At 40.9% G+C, this 27,668-nt stretch overlaps 1 protein-coding gene across 1 annotated transcript in view; it reads left to right on the top strand.

The window, feature by feature from the left end:
* GOLGA1 (golgin A1) overlaps window positions 1-27,668 on the top strand; it is a 49,782-nt gene that overhangs the window by 2,448 nt on the left and 19,666 nt on the right. The window contains exons 4-13 of the mRNA XM_024762498.1: window positions 4,352-4,442; window positions 6,437-6,511; window positions 7,446-7,543; window positions 8,953-8,985; window positions 11,394-11,522; window positions 12,784-12,953; window positions 13,435-13,546; window positions 20,940-21,065; window positions 23,036-23,131; window positions 26,860-26,955. Coding sequence (XP_024618266.1) covers window positions 4,352-4,442; window positions 6,437-6,511; window positions 7,446-7,543; window positions 8,953-8,985; window positions 11,394-11,522; window positions 12,784-12,953; window positions 13,435-13,546; window positions 20,940-21,065; window positions 23,036-23,131; window positions 26,860-26,955 — 1,026 coding nt within the window. The remainder of the gene's footprint in view (window positions 1-4,351; window positions 4,443-6,436; window positions 6,512-7,445; window positions 7,544-8,952; window positions 8,986-11,393; window positions 11,523-12,783; window positions 12,954-13,434; window positions 13,547-20,939; window positions 21,066-23,035; window positions 23,132-26,859; window positions 26,956-27,668) is intronic.

Here is a 27,668-nt window from a genome sequence, read left to right as displayed (position 1 = left end):
GACCACCAGGGAAGTCCCTCCAATAAGTATTTTCTTTTAAAATTGCAAGATTATTTGTAGTTTATATCTGATTCTTCTTGCTCTGAGGTGCTTTTCTATTTTTTTTCTTATTTTTCGTGGGTCCCTTTGCATATTCTCTACATTGTCCTCTTGTACTCTTTTTCCATCTGTATACCTTGTGCATCTTCTTTTACATTTCATTTCTCGAAATACTTTGGCTTGTTGTGTCTGCACATATATACACTCTTAAGTCATTGTTGCTTAGCGAGGTCTGTGAGTTTGGTGTGGAATTAGCCAGGGAATTAGCACTATTTTAGTGGGAAAATTGATGAAAAGATTGCACTGATGGCTGCACTGTGTCCCTTATTTGTAAAATACCTTTGTAGCTGGAAAGATTTGAGGATGCTGCTGTGTTAGGTAAGTGTCATGCCTTAGGATTAAAATCGGGTCGGTGGCATATGACAGGATCCTCTTAAAGTTAGATAACTTAAAAGAAGTTATTTATAATGCTTGATATATGTAAAAGAATGTATGTAATGTAAGTGTAAAGTATAAGGCATAAAAATAAAATGAATGCTTGTTAAATCTGTCACCTATACAGAGAACTAGAACATTATCGGTACCGTCAAAGCCACTTGTTTGCTCCTTCTTGGTTCCCTTCCCTTTCCGCCCCTTCAGGTAACCTGTCCAAAAGTTTGTGTATATCAATCCTTTGCTTTTTAAAATATCCTACCAGATACATATATATTCATAAACAATCTGTTTTTTAATGTTGCTTGTTTTCAAACTTTATAAAAATGGTACACTATAGGTGATTCATTTATTTTTACTGCTGTGTAAAATTCCAGCATTTGAAAAGGCCACAATTTGCCTCTGTCTTCTACTAGTGATAGATACTTGAGTTGTTTCCATGGTCAGATGAGTCCTCCTTTCTCATACTATCTGTTCAGGTCAGATTACGTGGCAGAAGCTATTAGGTTATTGGGGTGGAACAATAGATGACCAGATCTAAATTATCATTGGCTCCTGTATTTAACAGGAAATATAAATGCACATTTGATCACCAGGCTGAAGGACATAGTTTTAATGCTGAGTTCTGTGGCAGAAGTACTTGCTTTGCCTTCACGCTGACTTGCTAAATGAAGTCGCTCATCTTGAATGTATTCCAGATATGGAGATTGGCCTGAATTCAGGAAATACTTTGCTGTGTGACTTCTAAAGTTATCTGTTTGAACTTATTTATGTATACATTCTGATCTTCACTCCCTATCTCCAGACCTTTATATCCCATTGCATATATTTCTCCAACCAGGTGCCTTTCCTCTGGTATCTCAAATTCTAACATGAACAAAACTGAATTCATTAACTCCATTTCCACATGTGCACCTTCATCCCCCAAGTCACCAGCAAGAAACCTTGGAGACATTTTAGACTCTTCGCTTCTTCACTTCTTGGTGTCCAGTTAGTCAGCAAGTATTTTGGCTTCCATCTCCTGACTCAAACTTACCCTTTGTACTCCATTTACTAGTAGTACATTTTACTTCCATTTTATTTCAGGCTGTCTTTCTTTCGTGGACAAATGTGGTAGCCTATCTGGGCCCCCTGGCTCCAATAACTCCCCAGAGCGGACCTGTTCATGTCTGTCCAATGCTTGAAACTCCTCAGTGGCTTCCCCATCATCTGCAGGATGAAGTGCAAAGTCATTATTATAGTATAATGGTAAACCTCTGTGGTCTTGTCACAGCTAACCCATCCTACTGTTATCTCATTCTATGTTCCTATACCCTGTGCTCCAGCCATTGTACATTGAACTTAATGTACTTTATGGAATGGACAACTTTCCATCATACCTACAAATGTTTGCATATTCTGTCTCCTGTCTCTGGAATTTCTCCTATGTCCTCCTCTCACTTCTGAATTCCTCTGACATACTTGTGTGCATCCTTCAAGACTTGGCTCACATGTTACTTCCAGGAAGCCCCCTTGACCCGACCTGCCCATCTCACCCCCTCTACTCTTTATCCCTACTGGCTGAATTTGGTCCCTTGTCTCCTATATCCTCTGTAATATCACCTGTTACACTGCATTGTTGTTGATGATTTGCTTGTTTGGCTCTCCCACTAAACTGGGAGCTTCATGAGAGGCAATAGAGTAACAGTTAGGAACTCAGGCCAGGTTATGGAGGTAGACCTGGATTTGATTCCTCTTTCATCGTTATTGTGTGACCTTGGGCAAAATTTTTGTCACTTTTCTGTGCCTTAATTCCCACATCTATAAAATGGAGATAGGAGCTATACCTGTCTTTATTAAAGTATGTGTGTTGGGGCAGGGTGGGCAGGCAAGGTTCTCCCTTAGGTTCGATTATTCATTAGAAGAACTCACAGGACTCAGCATATAGTTTTACTCACTGCTATCATTTATCACAGTGAAAACATTTACTACAAGGCAAAATTAGCAAAGGGAAAAGGTGCATGAACAAAGTCTGGAGGAAACCAGGCACAGGCTTCCAAGAGTCCTCTCCCAGTGGAGTTGCATAAGGCACACTTATTTCCCTCAGCAAGGAATTGTGACAACACAGGATAAAATGTTGTCTATCAAGGAAGCTCATTAGAGACTCAGTGCCCAGGAATTTTACTGGAGGCTAGTCATATAGGCACCCTCTGCCTAGCATTTACCAAAATTCCAGACTCCCAGAATGAAAACAGGTGTTCAGCATAAACCATATTTTTGGCACAATTAGTTTAGGTACAGTGAGCCATTCTTATCAGGAATGGTGAGAACCCTTGTAAAATCTAAGTTCCCACAGGCCAGCCAAGGGCTCGCCTTACAAGCAGGCCTTGCCAAGGATAGCAGTCTCAGGCCTGGGATGTTAACTCTTTCCTGCATAGTATATAAAACACTTAGTATGGTGCCTGGCTCTTAATAAGCACTTCGTAATTCGTAGTTGCTGCAGCTGCTGCTGTCTTAGATCGGGACTCCGTTTCACCACTGTTCCCAGTGCTTAGCACAGTGCTAAGAATAGATGTCTCACTGACAGTAATAATCATAACTTGTACTACTAACAGATGACACGTATTAAAGTTAATTACGTGCCAGGCTGTGTTTTCAAGACCTGACAAGTATTGATTTATTTAATCCTCATCACAGCTTTGTGACGTAGATTATGTTTGTTACATTTTACATGTGACGAAACCAGTGCACAGAGAAGTTAAGTAATTGGTCCAAGTTCTTGTAGTTTGTTAATGGTGAAGATGGGACTTTAACCTGGGCCTTCCGCCTCCTGAGACTCCCTTTTAACTATACCCTCCATAATGGACAAGTAAGTGGCTCAGTGGGTAAATGAATATTTAAAATGAGTTGTTCAACCACCTTTAAATACATTTTGGCAGTAAATGGGGAAGACTGAAGACTGGATATTAGATACTATTATTTTTAATTTTGTTAGGTATAATAATGGTATTGTGGCTATAAAGGAAAATGTCCTTATGTTTTAGAAATGTTTATCAAAATGTTTAGGATGAAATGTCAATGTCTGCTATTTGAAGTACTATAGTAGAATAAAAATTGATGAAGCACATATGGGAAAAATCAGCAGTTGTTAAAGTAGAGAGAGAGTGTTCATTAAACCACCCTTCTTACTCTTCTGTATTTTTAAAATTTTATAATCAAAAGTAGAAAGGTAAAGTGATGTATTTATTAGCAGTAGTAAGCAGTGCCCAAAGTAGTAGTAGTGCACGTGTTTTAAGATAATATAAATTATTGGGAAAATTTGATGTCTCATTAATACAGTGATTTACTGAATGTATATTATCTGCTAAAGTTTTTGATGCATTTTAGAGCTATAGATTGATACCCCTTTGTTTTATAGATGAAGATACTGAAACTTTATCAATGTCAGTGATAGGTTCTTCATCACAGACCAACCAGCCTTTCTTTGATCCCTTGCTAAAGAACCTTCTTCCCTTTACCTCAGGATTTTACCTTTGGAAAAATAAAGTGCTTTACTTTTTTATCTGAAAATATATTTTTTTGTATTATGTACTTGGTGTAATATGATCATAATGGATTTGTTTACCACTGTGTATTCCAGTAGTGTGTGTGCGCGCATACACACACACACACACACACACACACACACACACACACAATTTATCTGTTTTGCATCTTGTATCTCCTCACATTATACATGGAGGTAGTGTTGCTTCTACTTTATAGTTAGAGAAACTTTTCAGTTATCACTTAAAGTGTAACCAAACGTAAAATAAGAGTTGTTGCTTTCTGATTGAATATTGTGGTCTCACACTGCTAAAAATCCAGGTATGAATACAACCTCTTATATCTGTTTCAACAGGCGTCTGATGGAAGCAGCTCCAGAGAAGATCTTTCATCCCAGCTTTTGAGAAGGAATGAACAGATACGGAAATTAGAGGCCAGGCTTTCTGGTATGTCTAAGAACTCATAAGAAGCAAAGGAAACTTGCCTTGCCTGACCCTCTTTGCCTATAAAAAAGCCAAACAGCATAACCTTACAGTTATTTTGACATATTTTGATATTCTCAGTCAAAAAGGAGCAACTTGTACCCCCTTTAATCCCTTCTTTTGTTAGCGTACTGAATAGTGTAAATTCAAAACTGAGTTTTAAAGTTAATAAAAAAAAAAACTGACATTTTTCTGCTCCTGAGATTTCTAGCCGTGGTTATAAAAGGTATTAAAAGTATATGTAGATTTAACTATCTTTCATCCATTAGCCTAGCTTGCTTTCAGGTGGAGAGGGTTAGGAGATAGCATTTTTAGGGAATGGCCAACAGATGTTGGATTCTTCAGCACCAGACAGGGCATGGTGCTACGTTGCCACTTGCTACAGATACATATCACCTGTGTAATGTCTTTCTGGGTCTTTGGGCTACTTTTCAGTGGTATTTCTAACTTCAGCACCTGTATAGACGCTATAACTCTCATTATGTCTTTTATGTGCAGTTTACGATGTACACCACTCCTATTATATTCTTTGCCTGAGCAGGGCATATTTGTGGTAGAGTTGTGAGTTCTTATTTTGGTTTCTGCCAGTAGATACATTTTGAAAGCTTCAGCCTGTGAAGTGGTCAATGACTTCTGTGTTTGTTTTTGTCCTTTGGCCTTATGCCCATTTTACTGTAATGAAAGCAACAGACTACAAAATTCACCAAGTTGTATGTGACATATTTGTGTTTGTGTAGTTATCAAAGGTACATAGTATAACTCACAGCTCCTAGGTAGTCCATTATCTCATTTTGTTCTCACTCTAGCCTAACAAGACTTAGTGACATTAAGGTCACAGAGGTAGTAGGTGGTAGAGCTGGGATCCAAACCACTACAGTCTGCTTTAAACTCAACTGTTATTATCCTGTTACCCCTACCTGTAAGTAATACCAGTAACAGAGGTGAAGTAACTTTATATTTGTTCAGTGTTGGGGAGAAAGCTCTAAGGTAATATGGATCTTCCCTAAATAGTTTGGGCTTGACTGATGTTAGAGGAGGGACAGGGAAGAGGACTGACATTTATTAAGCCCACTTATGTCCTGGGTATTTACCTACAGGCTCAGCATGAATAATAACAGTAACCACAGTATCAGCTACCCTTTATGGAGCACTGTGTGCAACGTGCTTAAAGCACTTAGTTTGTTTTATAATTAAGGCATATAGAACATTTAGTTTATTATCTAATACATCCTTTGAGGTAGGTAAATTAATATCATCATTTCATAAATGAAGAAACTAATACTTAGGATCAATAATTTGCTTAAGGTCTCTCAGCTAAGGACTGACAGAGTTGGGATTTGAACTAAAGCCTGTCTACTTTTCCACTATACCATACTATCTTCTTTGGCTACCAAGGTAATTAATTCTGACTTTCACCTTTAATGTGTCATAGGCAGCTCAGTTCTGTGTAGAAAGGAAGCTGACTTTTCTAGAGAATTAAGTACTTTTATTGCAAAGGCAATACTGTGGTAAGATGTTTGCTATTGCCCTAACCACTGTCACTCAGTTGTATGGACTCTAAGTGAGCTGTTCAGTGAACTCCCTTTGATCTATCCTACTGCTAAGACTGGAAAGGAAGGTGAAACTGAGATTTGAAATTAAGTAATGAGATAATAGTGGTTTTCATGGCGGGGCACTTCTGATGACCAGACCAGGCCCAGTTCTTGTTCTCTCTCAAGGCTAAACAAATCTGCCTGTTTGTATTCACCATTTACACCGTGGGTAGTTTGTACTATACCTGTTTGCCTGTGTTGTTCATTGTTAATGGGAGGCTGTCTGCCCAGCTTTCCTTAACAGGAATGGTTTTCAGGTTGAGAAAATCATCATCATTTTCATTCATTTTTTTTTTTTTTGTTTAATTAACTTCCTTTCCTGATGTTTGTCCATTCCTGGTATGTGCGTCACCCTCCTCACCCAAGACTATGCTGAACAGGTCCGAAACTTGCAGAAGATAAAAGAGAAGCTTGAAATTGCATTAGAAAAACACCAGGATTGTACGTATTTTTTTTCCTGCTTTTTTCAATCTTTCCAGGGTTTAGTTTTTTGAAATGAAACAATAACGTATGGTTAAGTTTGTCCTTCATCATAGCCCAGATCTTCATTTTATAAGTAGTGTACTTCTTAATCAAGTTGACGTAACATTTATCTGATAGTTACAAGCATACAGTTCATCCTTACGTTGCTTTATGGGCATGCTTCTTAGGAGAAGGTTATTATCTATCTCATCCAGTTGGCTGGTTTATTGGCTGCCCTTAGTTTTTAGTAAAATCAAGTGCCTGGTCCTTGGGCCTACATTAAGAAACTTTGGTTCTAGCCATAGCTTCATTGCTGCTTTGTTCAAGAACTGGGGAAAATCTCTATCTGTCATCACTCCTCTAACAATAGAACATAGATTTTGTTTAGTTTACCCTAAATCATATGTTCTCCTTTGGGTTCAATCCAAGAAAGATGCTAACAGAAGTAGAAAGTTATTTTTTGTTGATATAATATATACTAAAAAAATTTTTTTGAGGAAAATAAGGTGGAAGAAAGGGTTTTTTGTTTTGACTTTTTGTTTTAATTCTGATAAAGTAGTAGTAGCCATCACTTAGCAATAGCATTGGTGTTTTCTGGCAACCTACCTAACTCAGTGTTCTATCACTGTATCATTTAAAAAGTTACCCTTTGGCATCTTCCTAAATGTATATACTTGACTATAACAAAAAACCAAGAACAATTGGAAACAAGCTAAAACAAAACTGTGGTCTATTACTAAGGGCAAAAGATTCTGGGAAAGTCAAGATGGGTCAGGTTTTTCCCAGTCTCATAATCCACTCTGTGACCTTGGCCTTTTTTGTTAGGTGACAGTTGTAAAGTAATCACATGGGCTATTTGACATGCTGTTTCTGAAATATCTCCATATCTCAAATAGAGCCTCTTTGTTAACAGCTTCCATGCGGAAATTTCAAGAGCAGAATGAGACATTCCAAGCCAACAGAGCCAAAATGGCAGAAGGACTGGCTTTGGCATTAGCCAGAAAGGACCAGGTATTTTATATGTGGCACTGCCCAAGGCTGGTGGAAAGATTTCACTTAGTGACATGATTTCAAAAATCATGCCATAAACCTGGTAGAAGATATTTACAACCCAGGAGAAAAGGAGTGCTATATAAGATCTTTGAGATTTCATTTGGCCTTAGGGTGGGAAATTATTAAGGAACTTTACAGTTATAATCATGAAATGTGTCCATAATGTGAGAGTATCATTTTCCAAACTGTATAACTTTGTAAAATTGAGAGGAAAGTAGTGTGTTCGTAATCTGGTGGTGAACCCCAAAATAAGGAAAAGGGTCTCTGCCCTACAAAAACCTGTTTGAAGGCCTAGTCCCAAAACACTTGCCTTTATAGTGGAGAAGATGCTATCGAGCTAGTGATCATCCATGGAGTACATAGTTCTTACAACCTCTGTCCCAAGTTTCCTCATCCCCAGCCAACTAGACTGAGAGGAACTTCTGTAATCTCAGTAGAACCATCCATTGAAAGATGCTGAATGAATGACAATAAGAAACTAATACTATTACTGGCTGTTACAATAATTATAAAGTATATTTTGTTCAATGGCATTTTAAATTTAAGATAAGCATCAAAATACTGTAATGATAATTCTGATTTATTAAGGTAGGGTCAATTTATTATATTACGTTTCATTTTAAGAAAATACATTATTTCATCTGCAGTAGGTAGGGTGGTTGGTTGACTTGTTTTACAGTGTGTATTAGTCATGTCAGACATTTACTAGCCAGAAAAAAAAATCATTCACCAATAATTAGTGAATAACTGTGATATGAATGTATATAAATGAAGAGATAATCTAAAATTGGTGGACTCTGATTGTAGGCAGTTGGGATATAGCCTTTTGTACCAGTGGTTATTTTTTCCCCTCTTCTGTGATTGGTGAGTAAGGGGCGTAATCCCTTCTCCTTTAACTTTTATCAGATGGCATAAAAGATATTGGTAAAGTGAAAATGAGAAGGAAAATAATGATCGGGGGCTGCTGAAGACAACCCCTGCCCCCCGCCTGTTTTTCAGTAAATTAATTTTTATATAGCAGTTGTGGAATTACCAACACAGCTGGTCCCAGCTACCCACTCCCAAGAAATATTAATAGTACTCATAGAAAAACCCTCAGGAATAAGCTGAAAACTGCATCAGAACATCAGATACAGCCTTGTTTGGGTGCTCTGCTTAGTAAAAATTTGCAGGCTTATACATGTGCTTTAGAATTTTATATAAAGTTCATTTTCTTTTCCTTTTAGGACTCTTGGCTTTCTTTATATTTGCTGTTTTGTTTGGTTGATTGGCTGCTTTGGGTGGAGAGGGTTATTTTGTTTTCTTAAGATCTTGATATTATTGATACTCTTCCCTGGAAACTGTACTTTTTTATTGTTTTGTTTTAGGAATGGTCAGAAAAAATGGATCAGCTTGAAAAGGTTAGTTCATCTTTGTTTTTGTCTCATTGTGAATGTTGGCCTCTTCTCTGGGGCTTGGAAAATGCTTTCTTCAGTACCTAGTACACTGATGGCTATACCACCTCTTGGAAGCAGGGCACTGGGTGATTAGACACTGACTTAGAAAGCTCATGTCTTCCTTTTTCTTGGTGGGTGTACTGGATATCTTTTGTTTGCCCCTCCAGATACACTCTCCACCTCCTCTCCTACCTTTCTCTGTGTATCTGAAGGCTGATACGGAATGCATCAGCAGGGCTCCATTGCCCTCTGGCTTCTAATTAAGTGTGCCTGTGGGGAACACAAAAAGAACTATGTGTGGAAGAGTGTGGTCGGGAAGTTTATTCCCTCAGCCATCTCCATGTGAGATCCCTTCAGTTTGGATGCATCCCATGGCCCAAGGTCACAGCTTCAGCTGGACCTTTGGTTCACCCTCTGATAGAGTTTCTCTTTTTGTGTTTCTTGTAACCTATTTATCCCTTTGCCCCTTTATGCCCAACTGTTACTAGCACATCATCTCTTTTGGGTTTTCTTACCCCACCCACAGCTTTGAAAAGTCCCTTTATTAGACTGTCTGCAGAATATCTACTTTGAGTCTGTTTCTTGCTGGGGCTCTGATTGACACAGTGGTAACATTAGGAATAATTTTTGAGGATGCAGTGGGGAAGGAGGGCATTTCTGAAGGCTCAGCATTGAGTAGATAAGGGAACCCTTTAGCTAGACACAGATGAGGAGAATTGATTATTCCAGCACCATAGCTTGTGTAACACTGTGTAGGTGCCTTATGTAATGTATTCCTGGCTCCCAGACATGAACAGGAAGATGAAATTTCACACCTACAATTAGAAAGACATTTTAATTTAAAATAATCAATAGTCAATTTGCTCAGCCCACATTATGTGCTGCTTCCTAATTCATTCCTTGTTTTCATTGAGTACTCCTAAGTTACTCTTTATGGTAGATAATGATTTCTTTTTCTATTTTTTTTTTTTTTTTTGCCACACCATGTGGCATGCAGGATCTTAGTTCCCCAACCAGGGATCGAACCCGTGCCCCCTGCATTGGGAGCACAGAGTGCTAACCGCTGGACTACCAGGGAAGTCCAGAAAATTATTTCTTAGATTGATATATTCAGTTGTAAAATATATTTACTGTTAATTTTATTAAACAGATGAGTTTTATTATTGCTCCATTCTTGGGATGAAACACGAAGTTAAACCAGCGATTTTCTTTGTGTGTCCTGTAGAAATCTGATTACCCAAGCTATCAAAATGCCTTAACGTATTTACATAAGGAAAGAATTACAGAAAAGTCAAGCTATGTCCCAAAGAAACTTGTGCTTAAAAAATATATATCTAAACATGGTGTTAATTATGGTCTTCTTAAATATGAAGGTATGGGTTAGGTTAAAGTTTTCTTATCTTGAAAGAAACTCTTAAGATTGTAGCAGTTGAATTCTCATTGGACTATTTTTTCATCTTTTAAAATTATGGTAAAGGGGGAATCCATATAGGACTGAACTAAATAAAATCTACTTCAGTTCACTAAGATCTTTCCTCTCCGTCCCCCCACCCTACCGCAGGAGAGGTTGGGAAATATTTTAGACCAGGAAAGAGTAATGAGGCATCTTTGTAGGTCTTTTAAGCCACTGTGATTTTTGGAAATGTTATTTTTAGACTGTTTCAATTTCTTTTTTTTATTTAATTTTTTTATACAGCAAGTTCTTTTTTAAAATTTTTTTTAAATTTATTTTTTATACAGCAGGTCCTTATTAGTTATCCATTTTGTACATATTAGTGTATATATGTCAATCCCAATCTCCCAGTCCCACCACCCCTCCCCCCCCCCCGTTTTAATTTCTTTTTAATCAAGAATTGGAAACTGTGACAACAGGGTTTGTCCTGAAGAGAATCCCTCTCGGGAAGCTATTATTTAGTAAATTGTAACCTTCTGACACCAGTCATGTCTCATTTTTGTTGACTTGCTATCTGAACTTACTAACCAAAATTAGTTCTACTTAAATGCATCTAATTTTTTAAGAGCATTCAGTCTTGTTCCAGTTACTCATGTTATTCAGCCAGTTCAGTGTGTCATTGAGATAGACATGTAAAATGGATGTCTGCAATTGCTAATCAAACTTAAGCACTTTACAAGTGTTAAGTAATTGTTGCTCTTGTTCCCCTTTTCACAACTATCATTTAAAACATATTTATTTCTAAGTTAAAGAATTTATAGATAATTTTGTAAGTAATTACCGTAAAGCTTCCCATTATCAATGTATTATTGCTACTGATAAGAAATTGTCTTCAGATTTTCCTTTATTAAGAATTCTGCTTGTATAATACGGATTTCTAATGTCCTAGTTGCCTGAGCTGATATCTTCTTTTGCATAGGATAAAAGGTTTCTGACAGCTCAGTTACAGGAAATGAAGAACCAGAGTTTGAATCTTTTCCAAAGGAGAGATGAAATGGATGAATTAGAGGGGTTCCAGCAGCAGGAACTAAGTAAAGTAAAGCACATGGTACGCATTTTTGTTTTAGAAGCTAAATCCTGAATAGATGATTTTGCTAGCCATCACTCTCTAACTGCTGATAAGCATACCTTAGTTGTCTTTGATACTAATCATATTTGTATGTTTTTCAGTTTGTTAAAGTGGAAAAGTTCTGTTTGAAATGTATTTCCTTTTTCTTTTTAAACTACTGGGCATATGAGACCCCTTCTAAGCTCACAAAAATGTTATGAAAGCTTGCCTTATTGGTCCAGATTTTTTGTAATTTATTAATTTATTTATTTTTGGCTGCATTGGGTCTTTGTTGCTACACTTGGGCTTTCTCTAGTTGCGGCGAGCGGGGGCTACTCTTTTTTTTTTTTTTTTTTTGTGCTACGCGGGCCTGTCACTGTTGTGACCTCTCCCGTTGCGGAGCACAGGCTCCGGACGCGCAGGCTCAGCGGCCGTGGCTCACGGGCCCAGCCGCTCCGTGGCATGTGGGATCTTCCTGGACCAGGGCATGAACCCGTGTCCCCTGCATCGGCAGGCGGACTCTCAACCACTGTGCCACCAGGGAAGCCCGGGGGCTACTCTTCGTTGTGGTGCGCGGACTTTTCGTTGCAGTGGCTTCTCTTGTTGCAGAACATGGGCTCTAGGTGTGCGGGCTTCAGTAGTTGTGGCTCGCGAGCTCTAGAGCGCAGGCTCAGTAGTTGTGGCGCATGGGCTTAGTTGCTCCACGGCACGTGGGATCTTCCCAGACCAGGAATCGAACCCCTGTCCCCTGCATTGGCAGGCGGATTCTTAACCACTGCACCACCAGGGAAGTCCCAGATTTTATTTTTAATTTATTTATTTTATTTTTATTATTTTTGGCTGCATTGGGTCTTAGTTGCAGCATCTTCATTGTGACGTGGGCTTCTCTCTCGTTGTGGTGCGCGGGCTCCAAATCGCGCTGGCTCTTCACTGCAACATGCGGGCTTCTCTCTAGTTGTGGCACGTGGGCTCCAGGGCACGTGGGCTCTGTAGTTGCGGCATGCAAGCTCCAGAGCGCATGGGCTCTGTAGTTTGCAGCACGCGGGCTCTCTAGTTGAGATGCACAGGCTCAGTAGTTAGGGCATGTGGGCTTAGTTGCCCCGCGGCCTGTGGGATACTCCCTGACCAGGGATTGAACCGCGTCCCCTGCATTGGAAGGCAGATTCTTAACCACTGGACCATCAAGGAAGTCCTTGTCCAGATTTTTTTACAAGTGTATTTCTTAGTAGTGGTCCAGTGAAACTTTCTATCTTTGTATCAGCTTTTAAAAAAAGAAGAAAGTTTGGGGAAAATGGAGCAAGAATTGGAAGCACGTACCAGAGAACTTAGTCGCACCCAGGAGGAGTTGATGATCTCCAACCAGATGTCAGCAGACTTAAGCCAGAAGATAGAAGAGCTTCAGAGAAACTACTCAACGCTGGAAGAGCAGAGGTTCTTGCTTGGTCTGTGGGGCACATGGGTAGCGGTGTTAGTGTAGCTCTGGTTACAGCCAACCTGTCTTTCCCCATTGTTCACTGTAGCACTTCCTGATCTTAATTCTGGCAAGGTCTTCTGGACTTATCCTTATCTGCCTAGGGCTTTAGGATCCCCCTACCTCCTCCAAACCCTCATCCCCCTTCACCTGCCTAGGCTCAGACACTCCAACCCTGCCGAGCAATTTAGTACGTTTTAGAGTTGCTAAGCTATTGAATAGCCAAAGGTAGATCAGGATTTCTTGCCTAAACCTGAGTGGAATTTTTCTCTTGGGCCTTCTGCTTCAGAGAGAGTGAAGGAGTCTTTTCCACTGATAATCTTCACAAGGCTAATGTTTGCAGCCCTGACATGTAAAGAACCATCTGTGTTTTTCCTGTGGAAGAATGTGTCTTAGGTGGGATATCCAAATTTGTTCATTGTCTGCTTTCTTTCAATAAAGAGATCATGTGACAGCTTCAAAAACAGGTGCAGAAAATAAGATCACGGCCCTGGAGCAGAAGGAACAGGAACTCCAAGCCTTCATTCAGCAACTTTCCATTGATTTGCAAAAGGTAAGTAGAGGACTAGGAGTGGACCCAAGTTGCTAGGATTCATGAATGGGGTAAAAACTATATCTGTCAGAAATTTTCGCCTCAGGGTGGCTGGTGAAAGTTCTGTTTCTCATGCAGTCCACATTGCCCTAGTTCCTGGTGTAGCCAGGCTGCATCCAGATGGAAGGGGCCATGTAGTTGAGCAAGGGTTGCTTAACAGAAGAGGTCAGTATTGTCCTGACAGGAACTGTCAAAGCACACCATTTGATCTGCTCAAACTTGTAAACTACTATGTCATGGACCTTGAGCACAAGAAGACACAACAGCGGTGGTTGACGTGGCTAGGCTTGTACCTTTGACATACGTGGCTCTAATCCGATTTGTTCAAATGCACATAAATATCATTACTGTTCGTTTTTTTTGTTTGGCTAACATACCTTTTTTGCCCTTCTACTCTAGGCCTGTGCTAAATTCTGAGAATATAAGGGTGAACAATGATAGTATCACTATTGACAGTAGTGTTTCTCAGTGGTGTGTTCCTTGCCATTTTGATCAGGACAGTATGTACTGTATGATTGTCCCATGCATTGCAGGACATTTAGTTTTCCTGGCCCCTGTGTTCTGAATGCCAGCAGCATCCTTCAGGCATTGACAAGCCAGCCCTTATCCTCATATAGACAAAACACCCCCTAATAGGTGGTACCAAAAACCCTACCCTCACCCCCTGAGGACCACTAATCTCAAGTGCACCAGAGACTTACAGTATTATTACAGTACAGTAAGATTTGTGTAAAAGAGAAGTCTATATACCCCTTCTAGCTATTAGCATACTTACAGATAACCTCAATAGAAGCCGAGAGAGGTCATATACCTTGTTCAAAGTTATACGGTAAGTGACAGAGCTGAATTCTAACCCAAGTCTTACTCCAAAGCTCATGCTTGTTCCACGGGGCTTTGTTGACTCAAAACAAGGAGCACCCAGTAAATAGATCTAGACACCTATAGTGTTTTGTCTCAGAGGCCTACTGTTTCATGATAGAACTCAAACCTCCTGTTTGACAAGAAAAAAGTTCACAACTCAGTAAGTCCCAAATAAGTGAAACGGATTTTTCAAATGCAAAGGATATGCCATAGGGAGAGTGCATTTCCAGTGCGGGAGTCAAGGAACTGTTCCTGGAGGAGCTGGAATTTCAAGGATGGGTAGGACAGCAGGAAGCAGAGAAGACAGAAGGGTATAGAATACACTTTGGGGTGGGGGGGCGGTTGGAGAGAATAACAGACACAAAACTTTGGGATTCACAGGACCGTTTGATATTAGAACCATCCATCCATTTCATAATTGGAAAAGGTAATTTTCCAGACTCTGGTCCCACTGAGTTCCCTCATTCATTCTAAAAATATAATTTGAGTTTTATTATGTGTCAAGCTCTGTGCTCTGTGCTGGGTGTTAGAAATACTAGGGTGAGCAAAACAGATATCACCCTTGCCCTTGTGGAATTTAGTCTAGAGGGGAAGTGAGACATTAATCAATAATCACATAGGTATATAATTACAAACTATGATGTGTTGCTGTGAAGGAAAACCACAGGATGCTGTGAGATCCTGTAAGAGGGCATCAAATCAGATCTAGCGTTGGAGTCATAGAACACTTTCCTTGAGGAAGTAACACTTGAACTGAGATAAACTACTGAAGCTTGTGAGGGTAGGAATGATGGTAGAGAATTTTAAATAGGAAATAGTATGAACAATAAACCCAGAAACTGAGGCAGTAAAGGGAGTAGCGCCTTCAGGGAAGTGGAAGAAGGCTGGAAGGGTAACACAGAGTGAGGGAGAGGATTACTCTGGCTGTTAGAGGAAACATTGAAAGGGTTTCCAGTTAGGAGGCTATTGCAGTTGTGCAGGCATTAGACGGTGACTTTGACAAGAGTCGGGGTGGAAATGATGGGGGAGGAGACAAATTTAAGAAATCGTGAGGAGACGGACCCACTTGGTAATGTGGTAAATACAGGAGAGGAGCAAGAGGAAAGGTGTTTGGGGTGATTTCTGGGTTTCTGGCTTAAGCACCTGAGTGGCTGATGCTGTCAGTCATCAGGCTAAGATAGCACTAAAGGAAGGTCAGTTTTCTCATAAAGATGATGAGTTTAGAGTCCTTTTCTTTGTTGTCCTTGTTAATATTGAGTAGATATGAAATAATATTTATGAAACATAAGTAAGGTAAATAGTGTAACAAGCTAATGAACTGCCATGTAGCTACTACCCCACAGGTTAAGAAAAAGAACAGTATGTTTACCTTTGAGATTCCTGGTGTGCCCTTTACTCTTCCATCACATTCTTTTTACCTTAAGTAAGCTTATCTAGAAATTACTCCACTTCCTAGCTTCGCTTTATAATTTTATCCCTAAACAGTAGCTTCTTTCATTTATCATGCTTGTTAACATTATATAAATGAAGTGCTGTAGGTATTCTTCTAATGCTACCTTTCTGTGCTCAAGGTTGTATTCTGAGACACATTCATATGGACACATGCCTCTATCATTTAATCTTTTCTCAACTGTGTAGTATGAAGTTACTAAAATTCATTTATCCATTTTATTGACAGTGGGCATTAAGGTATTTCTGGTTTTTGCTTTTACAAACGAGGCTGCTGTGAACTTTTGTCTGCCTGTGAATGAGTTAACTGTAGGGTATATTTGAGATGTGAAAAGTTTGGGTCAAAAGATTTGTACTTTTCAACTTTACTAGGTAATGCCCAGTTTTTCCATAGTAGTTGTAGTAATTTACAAACATTCACCAGCAGTGTATAAGAATTTGGGTTCCTCTGCTTCCTTGACAAGGTGATATATTGTCAGACTTTTAATTTTTGCCAATCTGTTGAATGCGAAATCTTTTCTCACCATGGTTTTTTTTTTTTTTTTGGCCACGCTGCATGGCTTGCAGAATTTTAGTTCCCCGAACAGGGATTGAACCTGGGTCCTCGGCAGTGAAAACGCAGAGTCCTAACCACTGGACCACCAGGGAATTCCCTCTCACCATGATTTTAATTTGCTTTTCCCAGATTATTAATGAAGTTCAGCATATTTTCATATGTTTATCAGTCATTCGTGCTCTTCTGTGAAGTGCTGGTTCAAATCTTTGGCCCATTTTCTATTACATTTTCTGTCTTTTTCTCACTAATCGTCAGAGTTCTTTATATATATCCTGGCTATCATGTTCCTTGGTCAGTTATGTGGGTTGCAAATGTGTTCTCCCAGTTTGGGCTTGCCTTCACACTCTTTATGTTTTCTTCTGTTGAACATATGCTCTTCATTTTAGTATAGTTGAATTTATTATTTTCCTTTAAATTTATACTTTGTCTCTTTAAAAAAACCTTTCCTCACTTGGAATCATAACATTATTATCTGAAAATTTTAGAGTCTTGACTTTATTTTCAAGTCTTTAACATACCTGAAATGTGATTTTGGTGTGAGAAAGGGATCTGTGTCTTATTTTTATTTTAATTGTTTTAGTACCATTTATTGAAAAATCTGTCTTCTCACTGATCTGCAATGCCAGCTTTATCATGATTCAGTTTTCCATTTGTACATGGAGCCACGCCTGGACCTCGGGGTGTATGCACCTGTGGTATTTGCGCAATACTAAGCATTGCCTTACTAGCTGCAGTATTGGGATAAGTCCTGGTGTCTGACGAGACAAGTCTCCGTACCTAGTTCTTTTTCAGGAGTATTTTGAATATCGTTGGCCTATTGCTCTTCCACAGAACAACTTGTCAGGCACCTTAAAAAACCTGGTGGAGAGGCTCCAGAAAGACCATTAGCCTCTCCACCAGGTGAGGACACGGAAAGAAGTGCCAGCTATGAACTAGGAAATGAGCCTTCACCAGAGGTGACCATGCTGGCACCTTGATCGTGGACTTCACAGCCTCCAGCACCATCACCTGCCCAAATGCAACCTTGAACCAAACCAGATGCCAGAGGGAAGAGAGTATCTGTTGATATTGTCCAGGCTGCGGACGTCTCCAGGAAAAATTGGAAAAGATGAAGGGGACGTGGGTTCAAGCCCTGGTCTGGGAAGATCCCACATGCCATGGAGCAACTAACTAAGCCTGTGCGCCACAACTACTGAACCTGCGCTCTAGAGCCTGTGAGCCACACCTACTGAAGCCCACGTGCCTGGAGCCCGTGCTCCGCAACGAGAGAAGCCGCTGCAATGAGAAGCCTGCACACCGCAATGAGGAGTAGCCCCCACTCGCCACAACTAGAGAAAGCCTGCACACAGCCTTAAATAAATAAACAAACAAACAAACACACACCTGGTGGGATATTGATTGGAATTGCATTGACTCTGAAGATGCATTTGCAGAACATTGATTACTTTATCATGTGAGTTTTCTTATCCAAGAACACAGTGTCTGTCTCTCTAGATATTCAGTGTTACTGTTTCTTTAAAAATGACTCTCAATAAGGTTCTATAATTTTTTCCAAAAAGGTTTATTTATTTATTATTTATTTATTTATTTGGCTGTGTTGGGTCTTCATTGCTGCACGCAGGCTTTCTCTAGTTGTGGCGAGCAAGGTCTACTCTTGGTTGCAGTTTGCGGGCTTCTCATTGCGGTGGCTTCTCTTGTTGCAGAGCACGGGCTCTAGGTGCATGGGCTTCAGTAGTTGTGGCACACGAGCTCAGTAGTTGTGGCTCGCAGGCTCTAGAGTGCAGGCTCAGTAGTTGTGGTGCACAGACTCAGTTGCTCCATGGCATGTGGGATCTTCCTGGACCAGGACTTGAATCCATGTCCCCTGCATTGGCAGGCGGATTCTTAACCACTGTGCCACCAGGGAAGCCTTCCATTCCTTTTATTTCCTTTTCTTGCCTTATTGCATTAGCAAGAACTTCCAGATGATGTTGAAAAGGAGTAGTGAGAGGGGACATCCTTGCCTTGTACCTGATCTTAGTGGGAAAATCTTTGAGTTTCTCACCATTAAGTATGGTGTTAGCTATAGCACATTAGGTGCTGAGGGCTTGAAGTAAAACAGCTAGAGTGTGGGGAGTTGCTCTATGTGGGATATGGTACACAAGAAAACTAAATGGAAATTGGCAACTGATTCTTCTGTTCCTGACTCTGCCCAACATGGTGACTTATAGAAGACTTGTTTGTTCTCTTGGTTGTTACTGGAAAGGGTCACATGTATCTCTCAAGTTCATACTGATGTGTAATATAAGGAGTACAGGCTTTGGGTCAAGAAGGCTTGGGTTTGAATCCTTATTCTGTCACCAAGGTGTGTGCTGTTGGGCTAGTAGTCCCTAAGCTTCAATTTCCCTGTAAATGGACACAGTGAAGGGTGGTTGTAAGGACTAGAGGATGAGCTTGCACATGCTTCTCAAACTGTAGCTGCTCCTGCACCATGCTATCGTAATTATTACTGTTATCAACCTTATTAGTAAGAGACCCATTAAAGATGGGTCAGCTGGGCCAAAACTTTTTTCTTTCCTATCAGACTACCTCTCCCTCCTGTATTCTCTGCTTTGCGTAATGTTACCATTCATCCAGGCATCTGAGCCACAGACTTGGCAGTTGTCTTCACTGCTTCTTTCCTCTTCACCCAGCCCCCTGGTCATGTTGAACTTGTCTGTTTACCCCTTTACACATGCTACCGTTTACCCAGAAAGCTTGTTCCTCTCCCCCACCTTCCACCTGGACTTGCCTGCTTAGGAGGCCTGATCTGATTGCCCCCATTAGTCCTTTCTGCCTCTGATATCTCATAGCACCTTGCATGTCTCTCTGTTACAGCATGATTGTATTGTTTTATAATTAACTGTGTGTATATCTCTTTTTACCACCAGCCTCCATGCTTCTATGGGTCAGTAACTATAGCTGATTATATCCCTAGAGACAACACATAGAGTATAGGCTTGATAAAAGTTTTTGAATTATGTTATCTTTTTAAATTATTATTTATTTATTTTTGGCTGCGTTGGGTCTTCGTTGCTGCATGCGGGCTTCCTCTAGTTGCAATGAGCGGGGGCTACCCTTCGTTGTGGTGAGCGGGCTTCTCATTGCAGTGGCTTCTCTTGTTGTGGAGCATGGGCTCTAGGCATGCGGGCTTCAGTAGTTGTGGCTCGCAGGCTCTAGAGCGCAGGCTCAGTAGTTGTGGCGCATGGGCTTAGTTGCTGCGCGGCATGTGGGATCTTCCCGGACCGGGGCTCGAACCCGTGTCCCTTGCATTGGCAGGTGGATTCTTAACCATTGCGCCACCAGGGAAGCCCGAATTATGTGATCTTGAATCCATTCTTCAGACTTCTCCTCCACTATATATGTTTCCACCCCTGTGAGAATTCAGAATGGCAAGTGCTTCTTCCCAAAATCCTAGGCCCAAGTAGCTACATCTTATTCTGAGGAGAAAACTGGCTGGGTTGCAAGCTAAACATGAAAGTCTGTGGCTTGAGATGGAGCAGCAGATCATAAGGTGAGGGAATTTGAGGAAGCACAGTATTTGTGAGGAGGTTCAAGTCTTCACAATGAAATGTTGATGCCTTGCGACCTTATTTTGAGTGGAGAATGGGCATGTTCAGTGGATGTAAGGACCTCTGTGAGCTAAGAAATTGTATATTCAAAGGATTCTGGATCCTCAGCTTTGATGTTGAGCAGCATTTGGAGATTGACAGTTGTGAAAGGAACAAATGTAGTCCCAACCCACCACTGCCACCACTACCATCACTGCTAAAGAGGTAGACTGAAATAAATAAGTGGGCAGCTGGTGATCTGGGGCCATGGTGTAAGGTGCTGCTGTGATTCAGAGGTGCTCCCTGTCCTGTGAGCCAGGGTGAATACCATTGTTTGTTTCAGTTCTGTCTTCAGCCTTAAGGCAGCTACACTGGCATCATGACTGCTTCATCCAGTCACACGTTTCCAGGTGTATTGTTCTGTAGGTCACTGTAGGGCTGGCTGGGAGCTTCTTCAGTGGAATTACCTCTGCTGGTTCTTGGCATCTGGTGTAAAGTTGTAGGTCCTGTTGGCCTCTGGATTAATAGGATTAAACCTATGCTTGATGAGAGTGGGAGGGGGAGCATTCCTTTAGCTAGTAGATCATGACGACACAGGGGATATTTTAGAGAGGAGGAACATCTTCGCAGGGTCCTGGCTAGATTCCACAGACGTAGTAGCATTCTTCCTTCCCGAATTGCCAGGTGCTTAAATTTGGGAGCGTTTGCTGCTTGCTGCAATAGGCCTGAAACAGATACCTGAGTAGTGTCGGGTTCTGATCTCATATATTCTCTGTTCCATTTTCAGGGAAGATCTCCTGGCTGTATGTTCTTCTAGGATGCAGTTGGAAACAGAATTTCAGAGAAACATGGTGATTCTAGAGGATACAGGAAGGGAGGGAGAGAGACAGTGTAATGTAATCTCTGCTTTCACCTGCAGGCCACTGCTGAAACTCAAGAGAAAGAAAAACTCATCACACATTTGCAGGAGAAGGTTGCATCCTTGGAGAAGAGACTGGAGCAGAACTTATCAGGGGAAGAACATGTGCAGGAACTTCTAAAAGAGGTAGCTAGCTCCCTTTGGGCTGGCCAGTGTTGGGAGGGCCGTGGTAACACTGGAGATTTCATAAAATCCTAGAGTTTCAGAGCCAGAGAGTCTTCAAAGAGCTTGGTGAAAAGATCACTCCCTCCAACTTTTGATTGTTCTGCTTATGGTAAAATCAGCATCATGTTGCCTGTGTGTGACGTTTTCCTGAAGGAAAGGGAGCACTTTGTTCAGAGATGCATGTGAAGGAGTGGCATCCTGATCACTGATAAACCCCACCTAGTGATTTACGCCATTTGGGTTGTTGTCTTACTGCCCTGCTTTCCTTCCCTACCCATTGTACTTTACATTGGCCAAGGAAAGTAGTTACCATCTGCCTTTGGCGTGAGCGAGAATTGCTTTGGGCAGCAAGTGGACGCTCCTTAGCCGAAGGAGGCAGTTGAGCCAGCTGGCCTCTAGCCCAGTGGTGTAGGTGAACTTGCTTGTCGTCTGCCCACATTCTGCTCTCTCCTACATGACAGAGGTGACAAAACCCAAGCCTTGGGCCTAGATTAGCCCCTCACTTTCTGTCTTCAGTCAGTTTCAACTAAATGTGTCCATCTCCACTGCCACTGCTGTACTTCAGGTTTCCAGCCACTCTGGCCTAGTCTGTGTTAGAAGTCTCCAGACTAGCCTACACAACATCAGTCTCTCCTGCACCCTCTAACACAGTCTTCCACGTCACCACTAAACTCATCTTTCCAAACAACATTTCTGACTATATCACTCCCATAAGGAGCTTCCACAATTACCCTACAGTCTATAGTGAGTATAACGTGGTTTCTAAGGTATAGATGGATTTCTAGAACCAGGCTCCCTAGGTTTGCACTTTACCTCTTCTACTTACTAATTTTTGACTTAGAGCAAGTAACTTAATCTTTTTGTGTTTTCTTCCCCCTCTGTAAAATAGGGTTAAAACTGTATCAAACACATAGAATTGTTATTGGGAAATGATTAGAATTAGCACATCATGGGGTCTCAATATATTTCAGCTATTAACATTAAGATCATTATTGTGCCATCATCATTGTTATAAAGTTTAGTGTGCATAGGAGTTACTTGGTGAGTTTGTTTGAAGTATACATTTCTAGGGAATTCCCTGGCAGTCCAGTGGTTAGGAATCAGCACTTTTACTGCAGTGGCCCAGGTTCAATCCCTGGTCAGGAAACTGAGATCTTGCAAGCCAAAAATCTGGGGGAGAAAAAGAAATATATATATATATATGCATGTGTGTGTGTGTGTATATATATATATATATATATATATACGTGTGTGTGTGTGTGTGTGTGTGTGTGTCCTGCCCTACCCTCAGAAATTCTGATTTTAGTAGGCCTGGAAAAGGCCTCAAACTTAAAAACTCCTCCACCCACCCAGATGAGTCTAATGCAAGTGTTTGGATGACTCCACTTTGAAAAATATTTGCTACAGAATTAAGTTCAAACTTCCTTCTGTAGCATAAAAAGCTTTTCTCATAATCTGGCCCTTTGCTTAACGTTCTAGTCTTGTTTCATGACCTGAACCCATCATCACCTTGACTTTTGGCAAGCTGTTAGCTCCCCAGATACCTCCAGCTGTTTCATACCTCTAGTGTCATCCCTCTGCCTGGGTGCTCCCTTGGGCCCTGGCCACCTGTGAAGAATGAAGCCTCCTAGTTTCCTGAGGCAGTGAGGATCTCCTGCTCTGTGCTGCTCCTTTGTGGACACCATTACACTCTATTATATACTTTTTTGGTTAGTTTTTGCCCCAGCCTCAAGGTCAAATTTATACTTTATGTATACTTTATATGTATACTTTATGATATGTGAATTTTATCTCTGTTAACTGTTTTGGGTTTTTTGGTGCGTACTTTTGTCCCTCGTGCCTCGCACAAATCGAAGTATGGTGTAGATGTCAGTAAATATTTATTCAATGGAGAAATGACTATTTTCTTTTACTCTTCTTTCAACTTACAGAAAACACTTGCTGAGCAGAATTTGGAGGATACCAGACAGCAGCTCTTGGCAGCCAGAAGCAGCCAGGCCAATGCCACTGACAGCCTGGAGACTCGGGTACTGACCTCACTCCCAGTGGTTCCTGTGTCTGGGTGGTGCCCTGGTTGGATGATGTGGTTGTGGCTGAGAATCCCCTTGGGTCAGAGGTTTTCTTCCAAAGGGACTCTCTTTCGGATCTTACTTGTAGAGAACTGAGGTAGTCGTTTTCTTCATTCTTGCCACATTACCATCATTGTTCCACAGCAAGTTGTTCTCTTCTCTGTTTATTCCCTTTATCCCCATTCCCCTCCTTCCCATAGGAAACCACTCTAATGTGGTTAATAGAGACCCTTTTATTGTTGGATAACCTTAAAACTGGTGACATTGTTTTGTGTGTCTGTGTGTTGATTTAAGTAAATGATACAACTGTACATATGTCTTTTTTGTTACTTTCAACTGCTCCATCTTCTGTGTCCACTTCGTTGTTCTTACCTACTATACTTTATAGTTGTCTACTAGATGCTAGATATCCAGATTGCCTTCGTTCTGTCACCACAAATTACACTGCGGTGAACATCCTTGTCCCTTTTGCCTTAAGAAGGATAGCAAGTGCGTATGACTCAATGTGACTCAGTAGGGCAGGAATGTTCCCAGAAGGCTTGCACCTGGCTCTACTCGCCCAGCATGCATGAGAGTTCCTATCGCTGCATCTCTGTCTTTTCTAGCATTGGCATTTCTCAGCCTTCTTGCCAGTTTAATGAGTGTGAAGTGGTAGAAGTGGCAAGGGATCTCTGTGGGGCCGCCTATAAGAACACTAATCCCATTCATGATAGCTCCACCCTCATAACCTAAGTACCTCCCAGACACCTCACATCCTAACACCATCATGTCAGACATTAGGATTTCAATATATGAATTTTGGAGGGACGTAAACATTCAGACCATAGCAAATGCTTAGCTTATTTTTTTAATCTTTCTTGTTTCTTGATAAATATATATAAAGCTATATTTTTCTCTAAATACAGCTTTGCTTTATTATAATTCAGTTCTGTTTCTGAATATCCATTCTTTTATTGTAGGAAAATACACATAACATAAAATTTACCATTTCATCCATTTCTAGGTGTACACCGGCATAAAGTACATTCACGTTGTTATGCAACCATTACCACCATCCATTTCTAGAACTTTTTCATCTTCTCAAACAGAAACTGTGCCAATTAAAACAATAACTCCCCATTCTCTCCTCTCCCCAGCCCCTGGCAACCACCATTCTACTTTCTGTTTTTATGAATTTGATGATCCTAGGTACCTCATATTAGTGGAATCATATGGTATTTGTCTTTTTGTGTCTGGCTTACTTCACTGAGCATAATGTCTTCAAGGTTCATTCACATTATAGCATGTTTCAGAATTTCACTCCTTTTTAAGGTTGAATAAGCCTTTTTAAGACTTTTATTCCATTGTACATCTATCACATTTTGTTTATCCATTCATTTGTCCATGGACATTTGGGTTGTTTCCACCTTGTGGTGGTTGTGAATAATGCTACAGCGAACATTAATGTATGAACAAGGTTTTTGTGTGGGCTTATACTTTCATTTCTCTTGGGTATATTCCTAGGAGTAGAGTTGCTGGGTCATATAATAACTCTGTGCATAACCTTTTGAGGATCTGAATCTTTCTTGAGTTCTGCCTGCAAACTGGGACTTGCATAGATACTTACTGAACCCAGCAGTTCAAAAAGCTAGGTTTCACCATAAACAAGACAAAAATACAGCCCTCAGAATGCAGGAAAATATTTACAAATGAAACAACAGACAAAAGATTAATCTCCAAAATATACAAACAGCTCGTGGAGCTCAGTATCAAAAAAACAAACAATCCAATTAAAAAATGGGTGGAAGACCTAAATAGACATTTCACCAAAGAAGACATACAGATGGCCAGGAAGCACATGAAAAGCTGCTCCGCATCACTAATTACTAGAGAAATGCAAATCAAAACTACAATGAGGTATCACCTCATGCCGGTCAGAGTGGCCATTATCAAAAAATCTAGAAACAGTAAATGCTGGAGAGGGTGTGGTGAAAAGGGAACCCTCTTGCACTGTTGGGGGAAATGTAAATTGATACAGCCACCATGGAGAACAGTATGGAGGTTCCTTAAAAAACTAAAAATAGAATTACCATATGACCCAGCAATCCCGATACTAGGCATATACCCTGAGAAAACTGTAATTCAAAAGGAGACTTGTACCACAATGTTCATTGCAGCACTATTTACAATAGCCAGGACATGGAACTAACCTAAATGTCCATCGACAGATGAATGGATAAAGAAGATGTGGCACATATATACAATGGAATATTAGCCATAAAAAGAAAAGAAATTGAGTTATTTGTAGTGAGGTGGATGGACCTAGAGTCTGTCATACAGAGTGAAGTAAGTCAGAAAGAGAAAAACAAATGCCATATGCTAACGCATATATATGGAATCAAAAAAAAAAAAAGGTACTGATGAACCTAGTTGCAGGGCAGGAATAAAGATGTAGACATAGAGAATGGACTTGAGGACATGGGATGGGAGGGGGAAGATGGGGCAAAGTGAGAGTAGCATCGACAAATATACACTACTGAATATAAAGCAGGTAGCTAGTGGGAAGCAGCAGCATAGCGCAGGGAGATCAGCTTGGTGCTTTGTGGTAACCTAGAGGGGTGGGATAGGGAGGATGGGAGGGAGTCTCAAGAGGGAGGGGATATGGGGACATATGGATACATATGGCTGATTCACTTTGATGGGAAACAGAAACTAACACAGTATTGTGAAGCAAGTATACTCCAATAAAGACCTATTTAAAAAAAAATAAATAAAAGCTAGGTTTCAGTCGTGGCCCTACCACTAATAAAATTTGTGATCATGAGCAAGTAACATTACTGTTCTTCTCTGTGGAAGTACTCACACTGTTCTCATGGGGTTGTTTCAGTTAAAACTTACCTGTGAACATACCTGAGAAACCATGAGACCTAAAAATACTCTTTTTCTCATTTGGTACCTACCTTTCATTGACAAAGCTGCAACCTTCCATGAGCTTGTGTTTTAATAATAAAGTTCCCCAGGGCAAACCTTATTCAGCAAACAAGAGGACTTTAAAAGAGAAATTGGCAAAGTTAGCTTGAGTCAGATGAAAAAGCCATATTGAAGAACCATGTCTAGCTCAGTGCTAGGCAGTGTGTCATCCTGTCCGCTGTGCTGGCCTCGTGTCCTAGTGCAGTGCCAAGTACACAGTCAGACTGGATCATTAATTGTGGGATGAGGGAAACGCAAGTTTGTATCATGAGCAGTAATTCCACTTCTGGGAATCTGTCCTAATCAAGTGATTCAAACCAGATCAACACTTTTTGCATGAAGATGTCAACTGCTGCATTATTTTATGTGCAAAATGGAAAACAGTAAGCAGCAGTTCAGGAAATTATGAAACATCCTTTAAGGAAATAATCTAAGGTCTGAAGACTGCGTGGAAGCATAGAAGGAAATTTGAGCAAGGAGGAAAAATACAAAGTTTTACTAGAATTGTATACGAAGTTGTAATAAAAGAAAGAAACAAAAGTCATAAAAATAGCCTGTAAGAAGCTATATTAGAATGATAGTGTTTTATAATGGTAGACTTACGAGCATCTTTCTTCTTTTGTAAGTAAAAATTTTTCTTTAATGAACCTGTTTTATGATTTAAATAGATTTGATTTTAAAAGCCATTTTGTTGCTACTTCTTTTGAACGAAAGGATGCTTCTCTTTCCCCCCTCAGGTGAAAGAACTAGAGCAGAGCCTGCAGGCATCTGAGGAGAAGCTAAAACAGAGCAGTGACATTGTGGCAGCTCAGGAAGCTCAGATTCAGGAGCTTGTAAGTGGGTATTGTGACTGCTGTGTTCTAGGCCCTTGATGCTTTTTCCCTTTATTCCTTTGTAGGTCCCCAAACTCACTCCCAAATTCTGGAATGGTATCTGGACCTGACCTTAGATACAGTTGTGGGCAGATAGGCAGTGCAGGTAGAGGGAGTCAGGACCTGCTAGAGTGTCTGAGTTACCCAGAGAGATGGTGATGGGCTAGACAGCCCAGCCTAGTTCTGGGACTGTTAGCGGTGGTGTCTCCACTGGCGTTCAAACCTCACCTTGCAGCCGGGGCTGTGGAGAACAGCTCCAGGCTCTGGGGAGAAGATGGCAAGGGCTTGGCCGGTAGTCACAGCGCCAGGTCAGGTGTTGAGCTTGAAACTCGAGAAATAAAAACGGCATTTGTTGCCTGTTTGCCGTGTCTGCTAAGTACTCTGCATGTATTTTTTTTTTTTTTTTTTTTTTTTTTTTGCGGTACGCGGGCCTCTCACTGTTGTGGCCTCTCCCATTGTGGAGCACAGGCTCCGGACGCGCAGGCTCAGCGGCCATGGCTCACCGGTCGAGCCGCTCCGCAGCATGTGGGATCTTCCCGGACCGGGGCACGAACGCGTGTCCCCTGCATCGGCAGGCGGACTCTCAACCACTGCGCCACCAGGGAAGCCCTGCATGTATTTTAATTTAGTCCTTGCAGCAGACCTAAGAGCCTGTACTGTTACCCTTATTCTCC

The sequence above is a fragment of the Neophocaena asiaeorientalis genome, unplaced genomic scaffold, assembly GCF_003031525.2.
Source record: "Neophocaena asiaeorientalis asiaeorientalis breed wild unplaced genomic scaffold, Neophocaena_asiaeorientalis_V1.1 scaffold78, whole genome shotgun sequence".
Classification (NCBI taxonomy): domain Eukaryota; kingdom Metazoa; phylum Chordata; class Mammalia; order Artiodactyla; family Phocoenidae; genus Neophocaena; species Neophocaena asiaeorientalis.
This window is presented reverse-complemented; position numbering and strand designations above follow the sequence as displayed.